Source organism: Cygnus olor, chromosome 21 (assembly GCF_009769625.2).
Source record: "Cygnus olor isolate bCygOlo1 chromosome 21, bCygOlo1.pri.v2, whole genome shotgun sequence".
Classification (NCBI taxonomy): domain Eukaryota; kingdom Metazoa; phylum Chordata; class Aves; order Anseriformes; family Anatidae; genus Cygnus; species Cygnus olor.
In genome coordinates this window covers 2,239,369-2,261,803 of record NC_049189.1, presented here as the reverse complement: position 1 = coordinate 2,261,803, position 22,435 = coordinate 2,239,369, and the positions used below count along the sequence as shown (strand labels likewise).

The window sequence follows — 22,435 nt, the reverse complement described above, 5'->3', positions numbered from 1 at the left end:
CAAGCATGAAATAAAGGGACTTGAATTTATCAGAAATAAGTTGGTTCCACTGGTGGGGGGGAGAAAACGTCTGGTGTATCTCAGGTTCATGTCCAGAAAAAGAAAACTGGGGGGAGAATTTCATGTGTGGGGAAAAACTGAACTTTTGTGGAGTAGGGGGGTTCATAAAGTCCTGTAAAAATGATTAGTGCAAGTCTTGGCTGCTTACTCTCTTCCTGCAGGAAAGGAAAGGCTGATGTCAGATCTCATTGTTCCAAATTATCCTCCTATGTGACACAGTTTATCATTAGTCTTCTTCCACAAGTAGCTGTATGTGAGAAACACTTTTTCTTTAACCTTTTTGTAGGCTCTGAAATGTCGTCGTGATGGCTTTGAATATTTCTTCTTGCTGCATAATGTGGCACCTCTCTACAGCCTTAAGTTAGTTAGAGCCTTCTGGTCGCTGTGAGTAGGAGTGACATGGAGATGCTTGACATTGTGTGCCTTTGCTACTTTTTTTTTTGCTTTCTTCCAGAACTTAGGTGTCTACTTATCATTTGCTAGAAGTGTGGTTCAGCCGTAATTCATGATGGGCAGAACTCTTGACTAGTGGGTTGTGAACGTTTACCATACAATTATACAACTTTGCTAGTGTTTGGTTGTTTACCTGCTCCAACTTGCCAAAGCTACGGTCTGCGGCAGAACTCTTGGAGTGAAGAAAGGTGAAAAATTACTAAATTGATTTGGCTAACACTTTTTAAAATTACTCTTCCTAATAGGAGTAAAATAGCATATACTGCCCTCTTAGCTAAGTAGTGCATTCTAGTGGGTGAACAGAATTTCATAATGATTATGAGGAATGAGCGAGCCTGTACTCAAAGAAGATTCAGTCATTTTAAGATGCCAAGGAGAAGTATGAATTTTTCATTTTGTTCTTCACTCTTAATTTCATTATCTGGTCAGCAAGAAAGAGGCAGCCATACTGATCTGTTTCCTAATACTGTTTCATTGCTGTGTATGGTAGTCTAATAAAAAGTAACCTGATTGAGAAGTGCCCACAGAGTACTTACATTGCATGTGCTTGGTAATTATATTGCATTAGCTATTTGAACTGCATGATGAAAGGAACACTAAAGTAGGACAGAGAAAACTTAAAGCCTTGAACTGGGGAAATGAGACATGATTACTGTAACTGTTTCTTGGTTTCAGTGTCTGCTTCTGGAGGTTTACTTAGATTAAAACAACAAATTTTCTTTTTTTAGTTGCTGTTCAGTAATCGTTTCCTTTTAGTCTTGGTTAAATATGTACCTGTGCAAACCTCTCAAATTTCTCATTTTGGCTGTTAAGTTTTAGTCAATCTACTGTTTTGGCTGCCATCAATTGTCCCAGGTTTTAAGAGTTATTCTATTTTTGTGTATGAGTGAGTGTTTATACTTACTGCCATGTGTAATTTAAATTCATTTGACTGATTGCATGAACAGATGTTCTCTTTGAAATAACTTAAAGCAAACAGAATTGCTGATGGCTTAATGGGTAAAGAAAACTTAACCAAAGATCCAAAGAAAATGAATTTTTGTGATGAACTTTTTTTTAGCATTTCTGTGATATTTTTGACAAGATCAGAAAAGTTTGAACTAGGAATAAGCCATCCATAATAATATCCCACAAACTTGTAAGGAATATGGATTGCTGACTGGCAGCACCAATCATTCTATTGTCTGTCACGCTGCATTATTACAGTATTTAGACTGCCAAGTACACTGGTCTGCTGGGTGGGCTAAACGTACCCTGGGGGTGTTTAGGATGATCCATAGGTGTGCAGGAAGAAAATAATAGGACTTCTTTTTATCCTTAAAGCTAAAAATATAAGCTTAACTTGTATTTAATATCTAGATCAACACTGGTGCCCTTGCTTGCTCTGCAATGCCAGGTGGTCAGTGTCACTTAGGGTAGGCAAGGTATGCTGAGGGAGGAGTAGGTGCTCCACAGTGTTGGAGTTCACAGTAGTGCTCCTCACTTGGGTGGTCGCTTCCAGTGCATTGTGATATATTGCAGTTTGTGTGCCTAGTACTCCTGAAGTATGAGCTCTGTGTCAGCCACTTTAAGAGGTAAAAGCAGTGAGTATCTAATCAGATATGACAAGTTAGCAAAAAAAAAAAAAAAAATTCCAAATTTTCAAACAGACAAATGAGTTTACATCCAGTATTTAGCGCTCTCACTTAATAGTGCCAGTCAAAAAGCTGGTTGGGGAGATGCTTATTCTTCCTGCCATGGTAAAGATAGCTGGCATAACATTATGGCGACTAACTAATGTGCATTCCTTTGTTGGAAGATGCATAGAAGATGTTGCTGGAGGTTTAGAACAAATTGTGCAGTACGGGAGGTTTGCTGTGCAGTTGGATGGAAGTACTGATGTTGTCTTTTGCAAAAAGACAAATGTTTCAAGTCTGTGCAACTTTTCTGTGCTGACAAGTGGCTGTCAGTAGTATGCTACCTACCAGATAATCTCAAAAGAGGGGAAAAAAAGAAACAGACATCCACGCGTAATCCCTATGACTGCTTTTCAAAAGAAACCATGCAATAGTGAGAGCATATTTTGAAAACAGATACTTGTGAATGTTTACTTTTTTCCCTATGTACATGTAAACAGAATTTTCTGACCTGTTTAAAAATCTCCAAACAGTTTCAGTGGGTTTTGAATACATATTTTAAGAATTTAAAAATGCAGCTATTTCAGATAAGTTTGCAAGGATCAACTTCAGGGAAGATGGAAACTTCAACAAAAACCTTTGCATAAGTGCTGGATAGGATTGAAAAATGATTTAGTAAGTGCAGCCGATTATGCACTTCTTCCATTTGGATCTACAGATCCTAGAGGTTTTTTGGCTGTGACAGCCATTAAGAGCAAATATTGAAATAAACTGAGCTTAGAACCAGACCTTTGCTCACAAAGTGTTAAACCAAGATTTTCAAAAATAGTGAAGCACATTCAATCATATAGCTCACTAAAAAGATACTACTTTAAATTGTGTTTTTTTTGATGAGAGGATTTGTTGTGGCTAAGCAGATGTCATGATTTTTTTCTATTAGCTTTTCTACTAAATGCAAGTTAAAAACCACAGACCAATTTTCCTGAAAATGTCCACACAAACCCTGAAAAGTTTAGAGACTATTAGATTAGTTTTATTTCCACGTTAACATTTGCATATCTGTATCCCATCCACAACTTTCATCTGTGTATCTTAATTTTTATGCTTTCAGCATAGATTCTTTCTCTATAAGTCTAGCAAAAGAGACTCAAATCTATCTGCACCTTTGTAACTGCCTAAGTTATATTGTTCTGCAGTTGACAAAGTTAAGGTAGTAATATAATGGACCTTTAACAAATGGTAAATTAACTTTAGTCTTAAATTTTCAGGAAAGCAGTCCTGCTTTTTTCCTGCTATGTGTTAAGATCTTCATACATATCTATTTGCTAGTATTGTGCTGTCCCTTTGTGAACTAACATAGCGTGTTTCTGTCTGTGCGGTTTGGATAAAAAGATAGAAGGAAAAGAATTTCTTCCTGTATTCTGGCTGTGATCAAACTACTGGATTAATTTCAAATTTTTGAAGGAAAAGAAGGCTGATACATGTCTTACTAACTGAAATTCTCAATATTTCAGTTGTAAATTTACTGATGGATTGTTTTTTTCCTTAGGTGACCCATGTACCATCTCCTCTCAGATGGAACTGGAAGAAGCCTTCCGTTTGTATTGTCAAAACAGAGATGAAGGGCTGATAATTCATGGCAAGTATTACACAGTTTGAGAACCTTGTGTACATTGGTTGATAAAACTAATGGCTTTGTAAATGTCAATTTGGAACGACTTGTTAGACTGACAAATGCCATTTTCCTATATGTAGCTGGTACCCTGTTCTTTGATGTTGTAAGATGGAAGTCTTACTTTGGGCGTGCAGTCCAAAGCTGAAACAGTGCAGTGGGTTTACAGTTCTAAACTGCACTGACTTGTTGATGCTGTAGTCAGATATTAGATCTTGTTAGTGCGGGCACTAGTTTTAATTACTACTTCTCAAGCAGAATTATTTAATGGCTTCCAAAAACTTCTGTTTTTGAGTAAACGTATTCAAGAATCAAGGAAATATTACTATGTCTGAGTACTATTAAGTTTTCACTTAAGAACTGTGTATTTCTTGTTTTAGTTTTCCCAAGTATTCCGGAGAAACCCGGCATGCCTTGTCCAGGAGAAGACAGTGAGTACTAGAATGCTATCAATTTCTAGCTTGCATTTTTGCTGTCGTATAGAAAAGAAATATATTGAAAGATTTTCATAAACTAGCTTTGTGTACGTGTATATCTGTTTTGTGCTTTAGTAGAATATAAAATGTTCAGTTATTTAATATATATATCAACAGAGAAATGACGTATATCAATACTGTAGTACTATTTTAATATTCCTGAGGATTAATAATGGCTTCTAGTTGGTGGTACACTGGCAGGAAAAGAGGTCAGGATTTGAGTATGGTCCTTGCTTTTGTCTGTTTTTTTACTTGCAGGAAAAGGAAGTGATGTACTGAAGAAGAGTGAACTACAGCCTTTTCTATAAAAGGCTTATTAATGTGTCAAAATTTCTAGTTGTGACTAGATAATTATAGATGTCTTATCTGGTAGAAAGAAGGAGTAAATGTGCAATACAGTATCTGCAATCCTTTTTAAGCTAATTAGAGAAAATAAGACTTTTCTACACTGGTCAGAAATATTAGAGAAATACTTTTTTTCAAGACGATTTCTTTTCAGAAGGAAAAGAAAGCTATCTGTGGTCTTCCCAGTGGTCTTTAGGGTGAACCTGGCAAGCATGTGTGTAGCTGTTTCTAATACATGGTTTTCCATGTATCTGTGGTGTTAGTGCATTGTTTAATACTTTTTGTGTACTTTTTTGTACCTGTCAAAATTGTAGCTCAGTGGTTTCCTATTAATTTTGCTCAGGTTTCAACGGGAGAATAGGTAACCAGTCCCCTTTGTTACATCACATAATGTATTTCTACTGAATGAGCAGGCAAATGTAACTTAATTTCAATACTTGTTGGTTCGTGAGTTAAAACTGAAACGAAGACTTGTTACATTTTACTGTATGTTGAAAATGTGTAGGTTTTACCATGCTGTCACTTTCCAATTAAGAGTAACAGGTTGAAAATATGGGAAAATATTTTCAGGCTTAAGCTTCATGATCATTCTGGCAAGAGCGGTCTTAGCTCTGTAGGTTTAAATATGTTCTTGATGTGAATTTTGTAAAAGGAGCACTACTTTAGGCTATCACACCTTCAGGTCCCAGAATAAACCCGGTCTTGACTGGAAAGGTGACAGATTTGCATAAGCAGGCAAAAAACGAACTGCTCTGTCTACAGAAGATAATGTTAGCAACAGTAAGGTTTCCCGTCCCTGTGTTTTGTTACTTGTCCTGTATCCTATTTTGGTAATGATGTTTTCAGATCTCTGGGTAATTCAATACCGTGGGTGCCTTTGACTTCTGTAAGACTTACAGCAAAAGACAAAGCAATAGACTTGGAGATTATGTAGCCTTAGAATGCTTGCCGTGTTCTGTTGGGCAGGTCTTGATGCCACAGGTAAGGACAAGTATTAATATTCCATCAGAAGTCTCCATGCTGTGTTCTGTGAAACAGTTGTCTTTCAGTGAAGATGTAACAGCTGATTTCACTTAAATTACTAACTTTGGGGTGCCGTCCCTTCCCCTTTTCCACCTTAACTCCGCAGCTAGGAATGGAACAAACCAACATCACCACAGTGTTTAGGGCTGTTTCCCAATGTATTAAGCCCATTCATTTTGTTTTCTTTTTCTAATTTGCATTTGTTGGATGAAAACTGTAGGGAGTGAGCTCATGGGCATCCATGCTATTCCACTTTCCCAATGTAGGAACTGAAAGAACCAGCTGACTCCAGCTCTGCTTCAGTTACTACAGCTGGTTAATGACAGAAGGAGGAAAGACTTATGTTATACCAGTCTAGACTGGTGCTTGTTCCAAGTAGAATTATTTGCAAAAACACAAGACTCATGTGAAATACTGTCAGGTAGAATATGCTAACTGGAGGGGAGGGAGTGGGGAGGGGAAGGCTGCTGCTTGAAGGGATATCTGTGCAAATCGTGTCAATGGGAAGTTCTCTGCAATTTAATGGTGTCATTACAGGTGTGCATATTTTAGTACAAAAGTTTTTCGTGTTGTTTTGTAGATGTTGTACTTATCCCAAACCATCAGATGAACCACAGAAATGTATTGATTAGGGTGGTTCAGGTGACCCGAGTGTTCTGTCTGTAGGGTTTTGCATGTCATGTTGAGTAATCCTTTGTTTAAAACACCTGTTTAGTACGATGTACTTTATATGTGATTTGTGGTTGGGTTTTTCATTTAATGGAGAAATTCAGTGCATATTGCCTGCTTGCATCGATGGGACCCGGATGGAAATCCGGTACTGTGGCCTGGTTGTTACTATTTTCAAATTGCTTTACGACAGAGCTATTAAATTGCATCAGTGCTAATTTAGCATACAGTAATGCATTCAGCATTATTGCTTGTCACATATGCACATACACTTGGACTGTGTGGAGATGCTGCTGATATTGGGGATATTGCTTACTTAAAGGACACGCAAGGCAAGCAGATTAACTGAGTAGAACTTCTTTTGTACCAAAAATACCCATAAGCTTAATTGTTTGTGTTGTATGCCTCAAGTATGAAGTTGACAGGACTAAAATACTGTTCTTTGTGTAGAAATTAGCCAATATTTCTCAAACTCTTGTTTTATCAGCTTTATTGTTAGTTATATTCATAACAAATCCTTTTCTAGAGCTTCTTCCTTAAGCTATACAAGGAGCTTCTAAGTTGGTCTCAAGTTACTTCCAGAGGCAACTAAGCAGTTAATTAGTCACTCTATCCCAAATGGGCTTCTGCTTAAATTAGCAGTCTGTAAGTATGGGCTTACAGTTTGTTACAGAACTGCAGACAGTTGGAAATGAAATTTTTAAACAGCACTATCAAACTGCTCAATTATTTAATTAGCAATATATTGCTCAGGCCTGTTCACATTAGGTCATGGAGTAACTGTATCTAGTTGCATGCAGTCTTCTGAATTGGAAATACTTAGCTGTGAATTTCTGTGGAATTGTAAGGTTTTTCTCTGTCTTCAGAACAGTAATCTTTTGGAGTAAGAGTGCGGAAATACGTACTGAGTGTTTTGCATTTATATTGAAATCTAATAATGTATTTGCTAGCTGTCCAAGAATTTTGTGAAACCGATGTGGCTTTGAGATTGTGCCAGCCAGTAAAGCTTGAAAGAAATGCATGGAATCATTAATAAAATAAGGAATGCAAATAGCATTTAAATTGTAGTCACGTGGTGTAAGAAGTTCTTTTTGTGCTTGAAGAAGCTCAATTTTTATTAATACAGTGCTGTCTGCAAAATTGAACTTGCACAGATTCTCCAGCCTGATTTACATCATTTTTGTATTCCTTTTGCTCCTGAATTTTTATACTTTTTCCCCCTGTAGACTCAGCTCCTGCTATAGATGTGCAGCTGCTGTTGGAGAAGCAGTCCCTGTACCTTCAGCAGGGCAGTTAATGCACCCCAAGCCGGCATGGCAGCTGTGCTGTGTGGGTGAGGTGGCAGGCTTTCCAAAACACCTCGCATCCCTTCCCAGATGCTGAATGCGACCTCTCGTAGGTGTGCCTCGCGTCTGCTGGCCTGGAGCCTCGGGCACTTTGTCGCGATGTTTCCTGATAAAGATGGGAGACTTTTAGGCCAGTCGTGTGTGTTGAAAAATATTTTTACTTTTTAGGTGTAGATGAGCAGTTATTTTGGAATCGATATTAAATAAGGCTGTTGGGAAGTGTCTGTGTGTTTCTTGTCTGTGTTCCTAAGTGAGAGCCTTCCTGATATCCTGATGCGAAGCGTGATATCTGATTGGCAGTTTTGTTAATTATTGTCGTCTCCGCTTATTTACCCTGACAGATCTTGCTCTGATTTATTCCTCTCGCTGCTGTGGCACGTTGTATAACAAAGCATGTTGAGCTGAACAATTCCTATTGATCTGTAAGACTTCCCTGCCGGAATTGCCCGTTTTATCAGAGAAATAATTGTTTTTGTGACATCAGCTCCTTGACATCCATGCCATGTTTTAGTTTGTGCCTCAGCTGCTAGCTACAGCCTCCCAAGGGAGCCAGTACCACCCGTGCCTGGATACATGAGGCAGAGATGTGAAAGGGAGAGACGAGGGTAACCAGTCTTCCATTAAATATTTGCGCTTAATGTTCGAGCTGATCCTGCCTATTGTCCTTGGTATCTAATGGTATTCAAACAGCAGCATCAGTGGAATAAAGGCAAAATGTTTCGTTTCGTACCTACTGCATTGTAGAGGATAAAGAATTCCATGCTGAAGAAGCTAAAGAATAAAACCCAGTGAGTAATGCATGCCTTGTACATAGATGTGGTATATCGTCGTGATTGCTGTCGTGAATCGAGGCCATTGATGCAGTGTGTGTGTACGTGTGGTGCGGTAGATAATAGAAGTCAGCGTTTTGGGTATGATATAGTTGCTTTGCCTACCAGCCTCCTTTGCAGCCATAGATGTTACAAATGCACAGATTCCTGCTGCCTCCTGTGCATAGGGATGTGGCGGCGAGACCTCTCCGAAATGCTGATAAAATTGCAGTGAAAAGCCTCCTTCTTGGGGAGTGTATTTTGGGAGGAATAGGACAGAAGAGTGAGTGATGCTGCTGCTGCTAAGGGAGATTAATGAAAGAAATGTATCCAAAAAACCCTGACGGTATGTGTTCAGGGCCTGTTTATTTTAAGATTGCTGATCTAATGATGAATGCTTTTAGAAGCATCATTTGCTAAGGCCTTTTTGCTGAATTGTATTTAGTGGATTGTTTAATTGTGAAATGCTTGTTTTGAATAAGGGTTCACTTAGTCTGTAATAATTTAATCAGAATATACTGTGCTAGTATACCTCTGTATTTTTACATCGGAACAAAATGTGTGTATTTAATGTTGAAAATATCTTTGATTTGGGTGGCTAGTGATAACAAATGTTAGGATTGTTTTGTCGTGGGCTTCATGTAATACAAGAATGCAGAGTAAGGAACCTTTAAATCATTTCATTAAACAGAATGAATGTTTTTAATGTACAAGTACTTAGAGCATTAGTATGACAGTAGACTAGTGTTCTTGTCTTATACTTCTGGCTGATCTTGCTGGCCTTTCTTTTTTGTAATGATTACATTGTGTTGTGAATGTCTCTTATGCTCTTTGTTTATCTGAATAATATTTTAGCATTAGGTGTTTGGACTCCGTGTTTTTCCAATGCCACCTTTCTTGAAAATTTCATTGTAGGGTTGAGTAAAGGTATTGCACTAACCTAGTTATTGTCCTGAGTTATTTTATTTTAGGTATGGATATTTGTTTTCTGCTTTATATTCTGTGTAACACTACAACTAGTTCCAAAAGGCTTCTTGCTAGAGTAGTGTGGCCTGTAAATATTTTTCTAGCTCATAAGGCAGGTTTTTCCCCTTCGTTTGTTACTGTATTGGCAGCAGGGATTAGATTATTCAGAGCACGTGAAGCAATTTCATTCCCCAATGAAGAAAGGAACTATAGCGACCATAGAGAGTATTCTGAAGACACAGCTTGGATTGCACTGGGTAATTAGTCAATTTTGAAACTGCTTATAACCCCCTCCTGGTTTTCAGTAATTGAACTGACAGAGGAGAATTTTGTAATATTTTTAATGTAAGATATATTGTTGCTTAGGAATTGAAAATAGCTGTGTCATAGTTTCTCAAGAATACCTGAAATCTCTCCCTCCATTCTCTTACTGTGTGCTACTTGTTTTTTCATATATGGTATATTTGAAAAATATACGTACAGATCATGAGACAGGGTAAGTCACTGAATACAGAGCTGTAGCTAATCATCTGTTTTGTTCAGAATCACTTAATATTTTTCATTCTAACATAATTCCAGCCTTTTTCTCAGCTCTGAAATATCCAGTGATGAATAAAAAGCTAGGCCTCCTTTTGGGTAATTTAAGTAAGAAATTACAAAGCATGCATCAGTTTGTGGGTTTTGATGTCCTCCGAGTGGAAGATATCAGACGTCTTAGCAGATGTTTCTATACCACCTCATAAACTATACAGTAGAATAAGGAATACGTGAGCTAGTCTTTAAGGTGTCGTAACAAATACCTTGCATTCCTTTTATTTATTTCACCCCCTCCTCTATTAGCTCAGATTGTAGTGTTGTCATACAAGGGAGATGTCACTTGCTTTTAGAAAACTTGCTTGAAATGTGATGTCTGGCTCTAGCCCCCGGGGTTACCTCTCCAACCTCAATCTATATGCTTCTCTCGTAAGCTGGAGAATCTGCTTTTGGTGGACAGGCATTTGGGGCCACTAAATTGGAAGGGGATAAGGGTTTTTGTGTTTCTTGTTGCAATCAGTGGACATTGGCAAAACTGTTAAACCTTTGTTAGGCCTTTCTGTTTTGGTGGCTTGAAAGAACTGTTTAATGTGTAACCCTCGTAGAGGATATGCTCAAGGTTAGGAAGGTGGTATTCTACTTGGGGCTCTCTAATACCTTTTTAAAACTGTTCTCTATACAAGTTATGGTTTTTAATTTTTTTTAACTGAGCCACAAATAGCCCCAGAGGCTTGCACAGCAGATAGATGGGCTCTTCAGTGTTTCTCTCTTGGAATTTTGAGTTTTGTGAGAAATAAGGTCTTGTGAGGGGAAACTTCAGGTCCTGCTGATTTGAAATGGAGAGCACTTCAGGAGTGAAGCTTTGTAAGAATAAGTAATGATAGTGGTTGGCTAACCACTGCAGACTTGCTGTCAGTTCAAATCTAGGTGGAGTGTAAGTCTTCTGAAGTAAATAAGGAGATAGCAACTACTTTAGGGCCTGCTGAAAGCGTGGTTTTCAGAAGAGACATTAGAGAGTCCTAATCATCGCTGTCAGTGCAAGAGTTAAGTGCTGAACAGACTGTGCAGTTCAGTCCTTAAACCACAGGGGGAAGGTAGTGACTTGGGTAGTGAAAAAGGAAAAACTGGGATGCTCAATAGTGACCAGAAAGCACCTGATCTGTAGTTTTGAAGTCCCACTACTAATTCTTCTGTAAGTGCTTTCCTTTGTTTATTAGCTGGGGATTTATTTAAAAGTCAACCAGAAAATACTTAAAAGCAAAACCTTGATTTTAATACGGTTCTGTACTTTTACAATAACATGATGATAATACAATCATACAGCTCCTCTGTAATTCAGGTTATCATCTCTTGCTTTCTTAAGTAAAGCAGGTGCAGATACCCCACAACTGGTACAGGATTTCCTGTTCTTTAGATTTTTGGTTCTGATAAAAATCGTTCTTACCCATAGGGATTGCAAAGAAAGGGAAAACCCAGGCAGTGATAAAATTGATCTTACAGAACGAAAAACCTAATCTTACAGAAACCAGAAGTGATCTTACAGAACAGAACCATCGGACCTGCTCCATTAATTTCAAGGTGCAATTTATGCTTTTAACAATAGAACTGCAGGTTAACTGAATGTTACTTCAAACTTGTTAGAAAAAATAACTATCATAATGATTTTACACAGCAGTTCTCATAGTATACACAGAGATAATGGGGAACACAGTAGAGATCAGAAGGGTTTTAGGTGGGAAGCAGCATGTAAACTTTGCAGATCTAGTGTAATTATCTTCCTTTCCTCTGTGGGGTGAATGGAACGGCTCCTTCCGAAAGCTCAAAGACAAATAGTATCATTAATTCAAAAGATTTAACCATGCTTTCTTTGACATAGAATGCTGTAGTGTTCCATTAACAGAGCAGATGAGAGGACAGGTACATAAGATGGTATCATTTGCATTTTTTCTCCTGTAACTATGAGAAGCTCTGGGATGGATAGCTGCTTTCTTGGGAAAAGGTAGTTCTCTGCATCATAAAGTAAGTTGGAAGACTGATTCAGTTTGCTATTAGTGTATAATTATTTAATCTAGAGTATACCAGGTCTGTTGAACTTCTGAAAGTGTTCAGGTTTTTCTTATTTGGTTACTAAATAATGATAAGATTAGTGATACTTTATAATGTTGCTAATGAGTTCTTAGTTACACTTGTGAAATGTCCAAACGTTCTCTCTCTATGTTATGACGAAGCCTAGAAGGAGTGCAAGTACAGCTGGGAGAGTCTCTGAGGTGTGACTCCTGTTGGATGATAAGTATTGAGCACAACTTACAGAACTCGTAACATAAGTGGACAAATGTGGGTTCTTGTTAATTTCAGCTTTCCTCCTAACACAAAGCAGAATGAGGTACTCTGAGATACTGATGGGTCCTGTCTGTTGGGCTGGAAAGTGATAGATCTGGAATGTTAATCCTGCTGCAAGGTAATAGTATCCTGTCATACTGAGATACTGCACACTCCTGAATTCCTTCCAATTGAATCTGCTAATATCATACCCGGAGAAATGCACTTAGTCTGATTTATTAGAAGAGATAAAGTACGCATTTATGAAGTAACACCTAAACTGAGTTTCTGCCGTTCTGCTAATACTGGAATAATGTAAACATTTGGAAGGGAAATGGAACTGTTTTTAGAATGGATCATAAGCTGAAGTAATAGGATCGTGCTGTGAAGGAAAACAGCCTGACTCAGAAAGTATGTCTTAACATTGAGAGCGTGGGAATCAAGTAATGGTTTCAAGGGCATCGGGGAGGCTACCTTATACAAGCCTTATTGATTTGAAATGATGTGAAATTCATTTTGAATAGCTGGTGGGTTTTTTGAGTAGGTTTGCATTTTTCATTGATGATGTAATTGAATAGGTGTGGATGTCTATCACTTGAAGTCAAATCAAGTCATTTGATGTACATTAGAAGAAAACTTAAGAAATAACATCTATTAACTTAGAAAAAGATAGCCAATGAAATACAGCTAATTTAAAAGTCAGGTACACCACTCAGAAATCAATTAACCATTTCCTGTAAGGCTTATAAAATCTTCTAAAAGGTGTTCTGGAAGGCTTGTCAACAGTTAACTTCTTTGTTTTTTCCCTCCAACCCTTGCAATAGGTATGTTATAATTTGCTGTTTAAGATAATGAAGACTAGATGGAAGTTTGATCTGACCAAGTCTTAGCTGGCCACGCTTTAACAACCTGGATTCAGTTCCTTCTGATTGCTGTCTGGCGCAGTCACAGGAGGGACACAAAGGACACTGGGGGGAAAAAGAATTGGTCCAGGATTCTGGCAGTAGCTCTTACTAGCTTTGCTGTCACTGATGGCAGGCTAATGTTGGAAATTACTTTGAGCTTTGCTAGTGTTGTCCACTGCAGGTGTACACGTGATAGAGCTCTTCAGATAAGTGTTTTGACTACTGACACTGGAATTCTCACCCCTATAGCTACCAATGCATAACGAATTACATAAACTAAAAGGACTCAGTTTTTTCTAGAATATGTGGTGCCAATATAGCTCAAGACTATCTAGCAAGTCTTAAATCATGCGAGCTACTGAAAGTGAAGTAGGGCCAAATTCCTGCAGTAAACTTCATTGGGTTGCTCCTTGATTCTTTGTATGCCTGCTTCAGAAATTTCAGACTGTATTGAAGATGGAGGCTTTCAGTTACCAGATTATTTATAGTAGAAGGTAGTGCTTCATGTATGTATTAATACATAAAGTTTAAAAAAAAAAAAAAAAGTGGCCTGCCAAGTAGATTCAGATGGTAGTAAAATGGTGAATATTTGGGTTGTGTTCTGCTTCAGTAATCTGGGTTTTGTTTGCACTGAGGGCTTGCTAAATACAAATGGGAGGTTTGGCTAAAGCTATAAAATGTAAAAACATGAAACGTGGGCAATATCTAGATAAAAATATACCTAAATAAAAAAGCTAACTTAATAGTTTGGGTAACTAGGTATACTGGTTAGATGTCTGTGTGTGACAAATGGGGTTTAATACTGAACAAATGTTTCATTTCCTCCTGAAGTTATTTTGCTATAGATTTCTTAAATAATCAGAACTTCATTTTGATCTAATTCAACACTAAGGCAAATTAAATCATTTAAGTACTGGTTCAGTACTCTTGAGGCTTTTTTTTAAATACATTTTAATGTCAAACATTTTTGTTTTGAATAGATATTAATGAGTAAACTCTGGGCTGTTAATCACCAAGTCAGATTCTTAACAGCTCTTAACAACTAGTTAATAAATGGTTAGTCTCACAAGTAAGGAGAACTGTATGCAAGTTCTGTGATTGATTTCACAGTTGGTGTTCTAGAATTCAGTATGGAAGTAAAGTTGATTACCCAAACATGCTACAATTTCTCTGCCAGTGATTGGGAGAATCCTACTCTGATCCTTCTTTAATCCCAGATGTATCCATTTTGGTAACACTACAGATGTATTTAACTATTCTCTTGTGTGCCCAGCAGTCTCTAATGAAAAGAATCAAACTTTTGAACGTGATGTAGACTTGCTAAATTGTGCAATTGTGGCATGCTGAAGGTGATGTTGAGTTTTGCATGAGGCTGAAGCTATGATTGCCTGTTTCTGTGCATTGCGTAAATCATATGTAAGCCAGGCTGCTTTAGCCATGATACTACTTACTGCACTCAGCATCGTAACCAAAATTACAGTTCTTGATGTTAAGGCAATTTGGACCATTTTTAATGTCTTTTTTGCTATATCTGACTATGGGATTTTGAAGCTTATTTTTGTCTTTTTCCAGGAAACATGCCAAGCTATCTCACGCACGTGTTGGCCATGATAGTTGTGGGTTATACTTCCATTGCAGTTTTCAGGAAATAGTGCTGTAAACTGTTTTCTACTGAATGTTTAGATGTCTCCAAATTAGATGAGGTGCCCAAGTTAGAAGGCTGATAGCATCTCTTGAGCAAAGAAAGCCAAGTCAACTCCTTGGATGTCTTCTGTTCGTTTGATGGCTATCTTCCTCCAGGTAGGATGCATTGCTGCCTTCCATACAAGGTGCCTCTGAGGTGCGTCTCAGGCTGCAGGCATGATATTTTTGGTTGATCAGTCCATCTGTCGGTCACAAGTTAAAGGATCTTTTAAGGGAAACTTTTTTATGTTATGGCCATTTTATTTCTAGTATTTCTGTGAATGTAAGGTATTTCTATTTTTTTGTTTGAAATTGAAAACCTGTGTTCTTGAAAAGAGTTTTTAGATTCCTAGTTTTCTCGTGTACTTTGAGTACAATCAGTATTTTTTAGTGACGAGGCAATCCTGATTTTCTAATAACCATTCAGATGAGCTTTTAAAATGAACTTGGTCTTTTTCTTACACCAAGAAGGAGGATAGGGCATTAACAGGTGTGATTGATCTAAAGGAGAACACAGCAGCAGTGCAGCTTTTTGAAATGAGATGTTAGCTCTGCTTTTATTGGATGCCAGCATCTTATTAAATCTGGTTTATCACCTTGTGATGGCACGGAGCCATTTTAACAGAAGGGTATGAATATGAGCAACCAAGAGCTCACGCCTGAGAAATCTGTGTATGGAGGACAGGTTTTCCATCCAGCAATCCTGAAATGGAAGTCGGCTGACCTCTTTGAAGCCAGCGGGGAGTAGGGTATTCAGAAAGTGTTCTGGCTGTGTTGCAACGAATGGCAGGTCGGTATTATTGCTCTCTGAGATAGGTTGTGGTCCCCCCGTTGGTTCTCTGCTGATACTCCATGTAGCACACTTGCTTTTTTTTTTCCTCATTATTCCTGTCCTAATTGTGCTTGTTTCTTTCCTCCCCGTAAAGGTTTATTTCGGTGTATGTTGAAAAGTATAATGGGGATGCTGTTGCTTCCCAAATGCTAGTCGGTTTTAAATAAAATAAATAAAATGCCATCTTCTGACCGTTTTAATAACTGCAAGAGGTGAAAGCAGTTGATGCTTACTTACATTGTCAAGGATACTTCCTTCTCTAGCTTCTGAAAAAGAACGTCAATTGTATGTAGCAGTTCAGTCATAATAAGGCCTATTACTATACCCTACAATGTATGTCTGTTACGTGCTTTAGAAAGCAGTTTTGTTTCACTGCTTGGGAAAATATTACGTAACGGATATTGAAGCAATGCACTATCCAAGTTCTCTAGAGTTTGCTTTCCCAAAATGTATTTATCTTTATGTGTAATCATCTCTATACGTTAACCTTTTATGTAATTCAGAGTCCATCTGAAATACCAGTATCCATTTCCTGGTGGTAATTCCTGAGTTGGTTTTGAAAGAATGCTCACTTGTCTGCTCAGCAAAACATTAAAAGAACAAAACAAAAACTGGGCATTCTCATACTGTCCAGCTGGCAGGCAGTGTAATTGGCCTGTAAACAACTTGCATTAATCTCTGAGAAGTGATTTGCAGCAATAGCAAATTATCTCTTTGCTTAGTATGGTAAAAGATTTCATTATGGTTTGTTCGCATAAAAGCAGACTTTGGAATTGCAGAAAGCATTTGTAAAATCCAAATGCAGAGGAAATAAAATTTTTGTGGCTGTCTTACTGCTATTCGTTGTTGTAAAGCACACTTTTCAGACAACTGATGAATTCTCACATATTCTGGAAAGTACAAGGTTTGCCAAACTTCTTTGGATGGAAAAATAATATTTTGGGCCTGGGGGGAGGTTGGAGCCCATCTTTTAAATTTTTTTGTTCTCTAGTGCTGGGAAAGTAGATTGTCACTTGAAAAACAATTGCTCTTCTATTCCTCTTCTTTACCAAGTCCCGTTTTTCAAAGGCAAGGTTCACACCCTTTCTGGTAAGTTCTGGTGGGGTTGTTCTTGAACAGGGGAGTATCTTCTGTAGATTAGTTAGTCTTCAGTGAAGACTGAACAATAGACTTGTTAATTCACTCATCAATTTATATCTGCAATTTTTGTGTTATTATTTTTCCTTTTTTTCTTCTTATAATCATTTTTAAAGAGAGAGAAATGAAAGGAATGTTTGTTTGAAAAAACTGTCAAGTATATTTACGGGGCTCCTTGGGCCTTCTTGTTAGTGATGTAGTTGCAGAGCTTGACAACAGAGGGAACTGCACAACAGTGGCTGCTTTACACTGCTTTTTACACACAGGCAGCTGGCTGATTGTTTTAGGCATTCAATAATATAATACAACTGAAAAAGTAGTCCTCTTCAGTATTTAAGTATGGTAAAGAAACACTCCGTTTTGGTTCCTACTTTTTAAAGCTAAGCTGTGTTAAGTTCAGCTTCTGTTAGACTGTTGCCTCCTAAGAATATTATAAAATTCCGACTTTGATTTAATATTTATCAGTAATTAAGGAGGTGACTTGCTCTTTTATTTACAGACTTCATCAGTGTGAGCTGCTCGTTAACTTACCAGTCACTTAATATTCCTCATGTCAGTGATAAGCTACTGTTCAGAACACAGATGTATTAGGTTGCCTCCATATGGTGCTTTGTCTAATGAATCAATTAGCTATTTTGGAAAAACATCTTTGAAGTTTTCTTCCTCATGGTGAAAAGTCATCCTGTAACTGGTGGAACCGTTTTTCATTGATGTTTGTGTATGGCATATTTCACAGTTTAATCAGGAAGATTTGTAATTAATTATGAAGAGTAAGTAGCATTTCACAAAGCACTATTGAATTAGGTTTGATTTTTCTGAATAAATGGAGCTAAAGTTTGTTTTAAATGTGCTAGCAATAACTACACGGATGCGTTTTTGTTTTACTGAGAGTGAAGTTTATTCTTCAAAGCATGTGCTGAGGCAAAAACTTCACAATAGTGTTGCAAGGCTCTCACTTAAATTTTCGTTGCACTTATGAAAGGGTTTTGTTTGTTTGCTTGCTTTAAGGAAAGTTTATATTTGGCAGATTCTGAAGAACTCTTTGGGTCAAATGAGCATATCAATCGAGACACCCCTATTCTAGTAGCCGTGTGTGCTAATTCTGTGTCAGGCAGTCTTTCATCTTCATGTTGTTTTCAAATTGTTAACAATCAATTTATTAGTGCAATGGCTGTTTCAAACTTGCCAAGTAAACATTTGCACATGCGAATATTTATGTATGAATGTTCCCAGATTTGGGGGGTAACAATCTTCAGTACTTCTGTGTCTTGCTTGTGAAGGACAACAAAGAAATATTTAAAATCTGACCAGTGTTACAGCCAGTGTTCACACATTGCATGTGCATGTCATAGCCTTTGACGGTAGCTGGCTCAATATGAAGTGAAAATAATTTTTCATCAGTAATTTCTCCTGCATTACCTTTAAAGTTATAAATATTTAAAATGTAAGTATTTGGAACCTGAAAGCCAGAAACGACACATGAGAACTAAAGATGGTTTTATGTTAATTTCTGAGGGTTATAAATTCATTCTTTGCACATTTCTCCATGTTGAGGTGTTACCAATTAGGTCTTATCAAAGCTTTCCTGTTATGTGTTCTTTGCTATATTGTCAGGCATTTTAGTTAACATTGCATATTTCCCTGTGTACCATGTTGAATATTCAACATTGTTTCACTTGTATGAGGCTGATTAAAGGTCAGTTTTAAGAACAAGTATTGGACTCTCAGTTAAACAAAAACTGTTCTACTGATGGAGATTCCTACAGAGAACTTACAATGCTTCTTAACGAGAAGTACAAAGCAATTTAATAGACCTTGTTAGGATGACAGAAGAAATTAGGTCAATGTAAGACGATCCTAATAGAACCACATTAGGAAACTGAATCGTTTTCATTGGCAGAACCAGCGGACCTAGGTAGGACATACAGCATGTATGTTGCTATTCACGAGGTGTGAATAAAACAAAAGTGTGCATTTTACTGCTACCTTCTCAGAAGGAGTTAGACTTCCTAAGCTGCTTAGTTCTCCATTCCCTATGAAACTGTATTACTTCCTAATTTTTTGTATGAAGTGTATGAAATATATTTTGTACAAGCTGCCAACTGTTTTAAGTTGCATTATAACTAGTATAAATGATTTGTGTTTAAAAAGGCAAACAGTTAAAGCTCTGTGTTGGAAAATCTTTCTCATCATGCTACTGAAGATAGCTACAAAATAGCGATATCTAATGAAGTATACTAGTTTTTGATTTTTCCTTTGTAAGCAATGTGATACTAGCAGTAAAAACACTGCAAGATGTATATCCTTGGAAATGTTTAAGGAGATGTCATAAGTGTTCCACTGTCAAGAATAGCTTTTTAACTGTGTTACGGTAAACCTCAAGCTCATAAATTTGAATCCTTTAGTAAGTGTCATTAGAACTAATTATTCAGCAATGGAAATCATGCCAAATGTGACTTTTTTCTTTATTTTTTTTACTATTTTTTTATAGCAGGACTATATTGCCAGTTCTAACATGACTGCTGACTCTTCTGCTTAGCTCACCACCCACCTCTTCCTCCCCATGTTCCCACTCCAGCCAGTACCCCCGAGGTTGCCTGCTATGGGAAGCCATGGTGCTGGTTGTGTGCCAGGGACTGGCTGTGTCACCATTACAGCTGCATGCAGGACTGGTGCTGCACAATGAATTTTTCAGCACTTAGTATTTAATATGAAATTCTCTAATTAGTCACTCAAACGTTGCTCATAAGTATGTGAAAAGTGACAACAAATACATTTGGAGTAGATGCTATGTACTATCTTGTATGGCTTCTTGAAAAATCTGTCTGCAACAGCTTAAGTGATTTCTTGTTGTCATGTTTAGACTATATTAGAAATAATTGCAGACCTCTACTTGTGCTGCTTCCATAGCAGAAGAAATATTTTGGGGTAATGTTTGCTAACAAAGATGAAATTGGGGTCAAATAATGTAACTCTCCAGATTAGTATCATATTCAGTACTGTACAGCTAAAGCCTTATTAGCACCAAACACCCTTTGTGTTTGTGTTGACACTGTAATTTTACTGGAGGAAACTGTTTCTTTAACTATCTGTTATCTGTCCTTCTCACCTGAGCTTGAACAGCCAGCAGCCAAGAAACTAACAAGATTACGATCATGTGAGGAAAAAGACAGGGATAGAGAAAAGGGAGAGGCAGTGGTGAAAGCACATCCTGCAGGAGCTGTCATTTAAGGCTGCCTTAAAAAAAAAATAAAAAAATCAGCAGGGATTTTAGCTGTGCGTTGATAATTAGAAAAGCAAGATTGTTTTTAGTCACAACTTGCTTAATGTAGTGCGTCTGCTGTCACTGTGCAACCATGCTGCTGCTTTATACCTTTTTAATTTCTTTCTTAGAATCAATCTACCGACGTGGAGCCAGAAGATGGAGGAAGCTGTACAGAGTGAATGGGCATTTGTTTCAAGCCAAACGTTTTAACAGAGTGAGTACTGTTGTATAAAATGTTGGGTTTCGGTAATGTTCTGTGGTAATTGTTTTCTCAGTCCGTGCTCTTCTGTATTTGAGTGGTGAAAAGAGAGGAAAAGCAGGACGCTTATTGATGTGACTTCTGGTCTGTGCAGTGTTATTCGGGTCGTAAAAATCATACAACTGAGTCTTTAAATCTGATTAGCTGAAAATGTATTTAAAGTCTCGAATAACTGTTTTTGTGAATATTTAAACCGATGTGCCTAGATCAGCTTTTCTCGTCTCCACCCTTTGTGATCGTGCTGCTTGATTGCAGCATAATCTTTTACCTTCAGTACTTTTTGTCATTCTTGAAATTAATACCAAGAGCCGTAGCCTTTAACTATTTTGAATCTGAAGTATTACATAATCTAATTAAGAAAAAACATCCCGTGTGTGAGCTAAAATACAGCTGTATTAAGAATCTGACTTAATCCACATAAGCAAGTGAATATAGCTTTAAGGCTGAGGCTCCTCCTTGGCTTAGCCCATTATGTCAAAGTATTGCAGCACATATACAAATGTAATGTACACTTTTGGGAATTCGGTACAAAACTGAGTACAGTGAGGTGAGTTAACTTTTTGATTCAGCAGTAACATTTCTTTTATGAAATCTTTACTACTGCCTGGATGGAATATATTTTTTAATGCTCCCCACCCCAAAACTGCATTTTAAAAGAAGGAAAAGCCCCTTCAATCTCAGTATTGCTGGATATGTGAAAATAAAAGTTATTTATCTGAATTACAACAAGCATTTGTGTAATGTGGGGTACTGACTATTTTTTTAATTTATAGTATGAAACATTCCATACTTTGAGATGCTCATAAAACATTTCCTTGAAGCGTTGTGAATACATATCTGCCACATTAAGAATCTAGTGTTATTAATATAAATAAGTTTTTATGGGAGTTAGGCTAACGGTGAATAAACAAGTGAAGATTTTGAAATCTCATTAGCATGCTTATTTGCTAACAGCCCTAAACAAGACTTTGTAACTGTCTCTGTAGACATGGAATCATATAAAACTGTAGTACAAACAAAATCCAACTGAAGCTAGAAATAAAGTTGCCATGAGCTGACGCGACACGAAAATGCAAAGATTAATAATAAATTAGTCATATAGGTAAGCATTACTGAATTAGACGCTAAATTTTCACATTGACTGAATTTTTAAGACTGCAGTATTACATTATGAATTTGTTCCTCTTTCAAAATAATTTTTTAAAACCTCTTTGGTTAATTCAGGTAAATGAACGTGTTCAAGAATCTAAGCCTTGATATTGTTCACCATATCTCTGTTGGGCATAATGTAAGGGTTAACTCTTTTACTTCTGTGTTTGTATGCATTTTGGGGAGGCATGAGGGATACCTGTATTCCTCGTGGAATTTGAGAGCTGCCCCTTTGTCCATTTTTTTTCTTGCTTTCCTGCATCTGACGGAAGTAAATGAGAATTTCTTGCATGCTTTTTCCAGGCCCTAAACATTTTATTTAGCCTTCATGTTACTGCTGCCAGACATATATAAGAATACTAAAGGTAGTCTGGTGGAGCAGGAGTTTTGAAATGGAAAGAAGTGGCTACAGATGTCCAAGGCTTGCTCTCTTGTACACAGTACGGTTTTTATGTTTGTTTTGGCCTGGACAGCGTAGTTTGGATTATTCCCAGTCAAGAACTAGCTGTATAGCTGACTGGAATGTAGCTACGTTTGGTTTTCTACAGCTATCAAAATATAGGAAAGGCAATACACAAAACATTTCAAAAAAGAAATCCAATCTTGTATTATTTTTTTAAATACTACCAGTAAGGATTCGTAGTTGTTGAATACTTTTGGGCAGGACACTGTATGATTCATTAGTCTGAGGATCTGAATAACCACACTAACTGCAGTTTGCTTGGAGGAACAGACTTTCACTGTTCTGTGGCTTTGGGACAGTTGCAGAGCTCGAAGCCTGGCATGGGGGATGAGCACAGGACTGCTTGTGCAGCTTGTAGAGTGATAGGCAGCCTCCCTCGCCTGTCAGAACTACCGGGGAAAATTTGCAGAGAGTGAACACCGAGCACACATTCTTTTGGCAATCTGTGCACCAT

General features: G+C 37.5%; 1 protein-coding gene across 7 annotated transcripts in view; it reads left to right on the top strand.

Moving 5' to 3' along the window:
- Window positions 1-22,435, top strand: part of PRKCZ (protein kinase C zeta) — a 48,030-nt gene that overhangs the window by 5,397 nt on the left and 20,198 nt on the right. For 3 of the 7 annotated variants that reach the window (XM_040533635.1, XM_040533634.1, XM_040533636.1), the window contains exons 4-6: window positions 3,679-3,768; window positions 4,182-4,232; window positions 20,239-20,324. In XM_040533635.1, the coding sequence (XP_040389569.1) occupies window positions 3,679-3,768; window positions 4,182-4,232; window positions 20,239-20,324 (227 nt within the window). Of the gene's footprint in view, window positions 1-3,678; window positions 3,769-4,181; window positions 4,233-8,061; window positions 8,449-8,778; window positions 8,816-14,365; window positions 14,425-18,744; window positions 18,796-20,238; window positions 20,325-22,435 lie in introns of those variants that run through there. The other 4 variants (XM_040533638.1, XM_040533637.1, XM_040533639.1 and 1 more) reach the window with 4 other exon arrangements.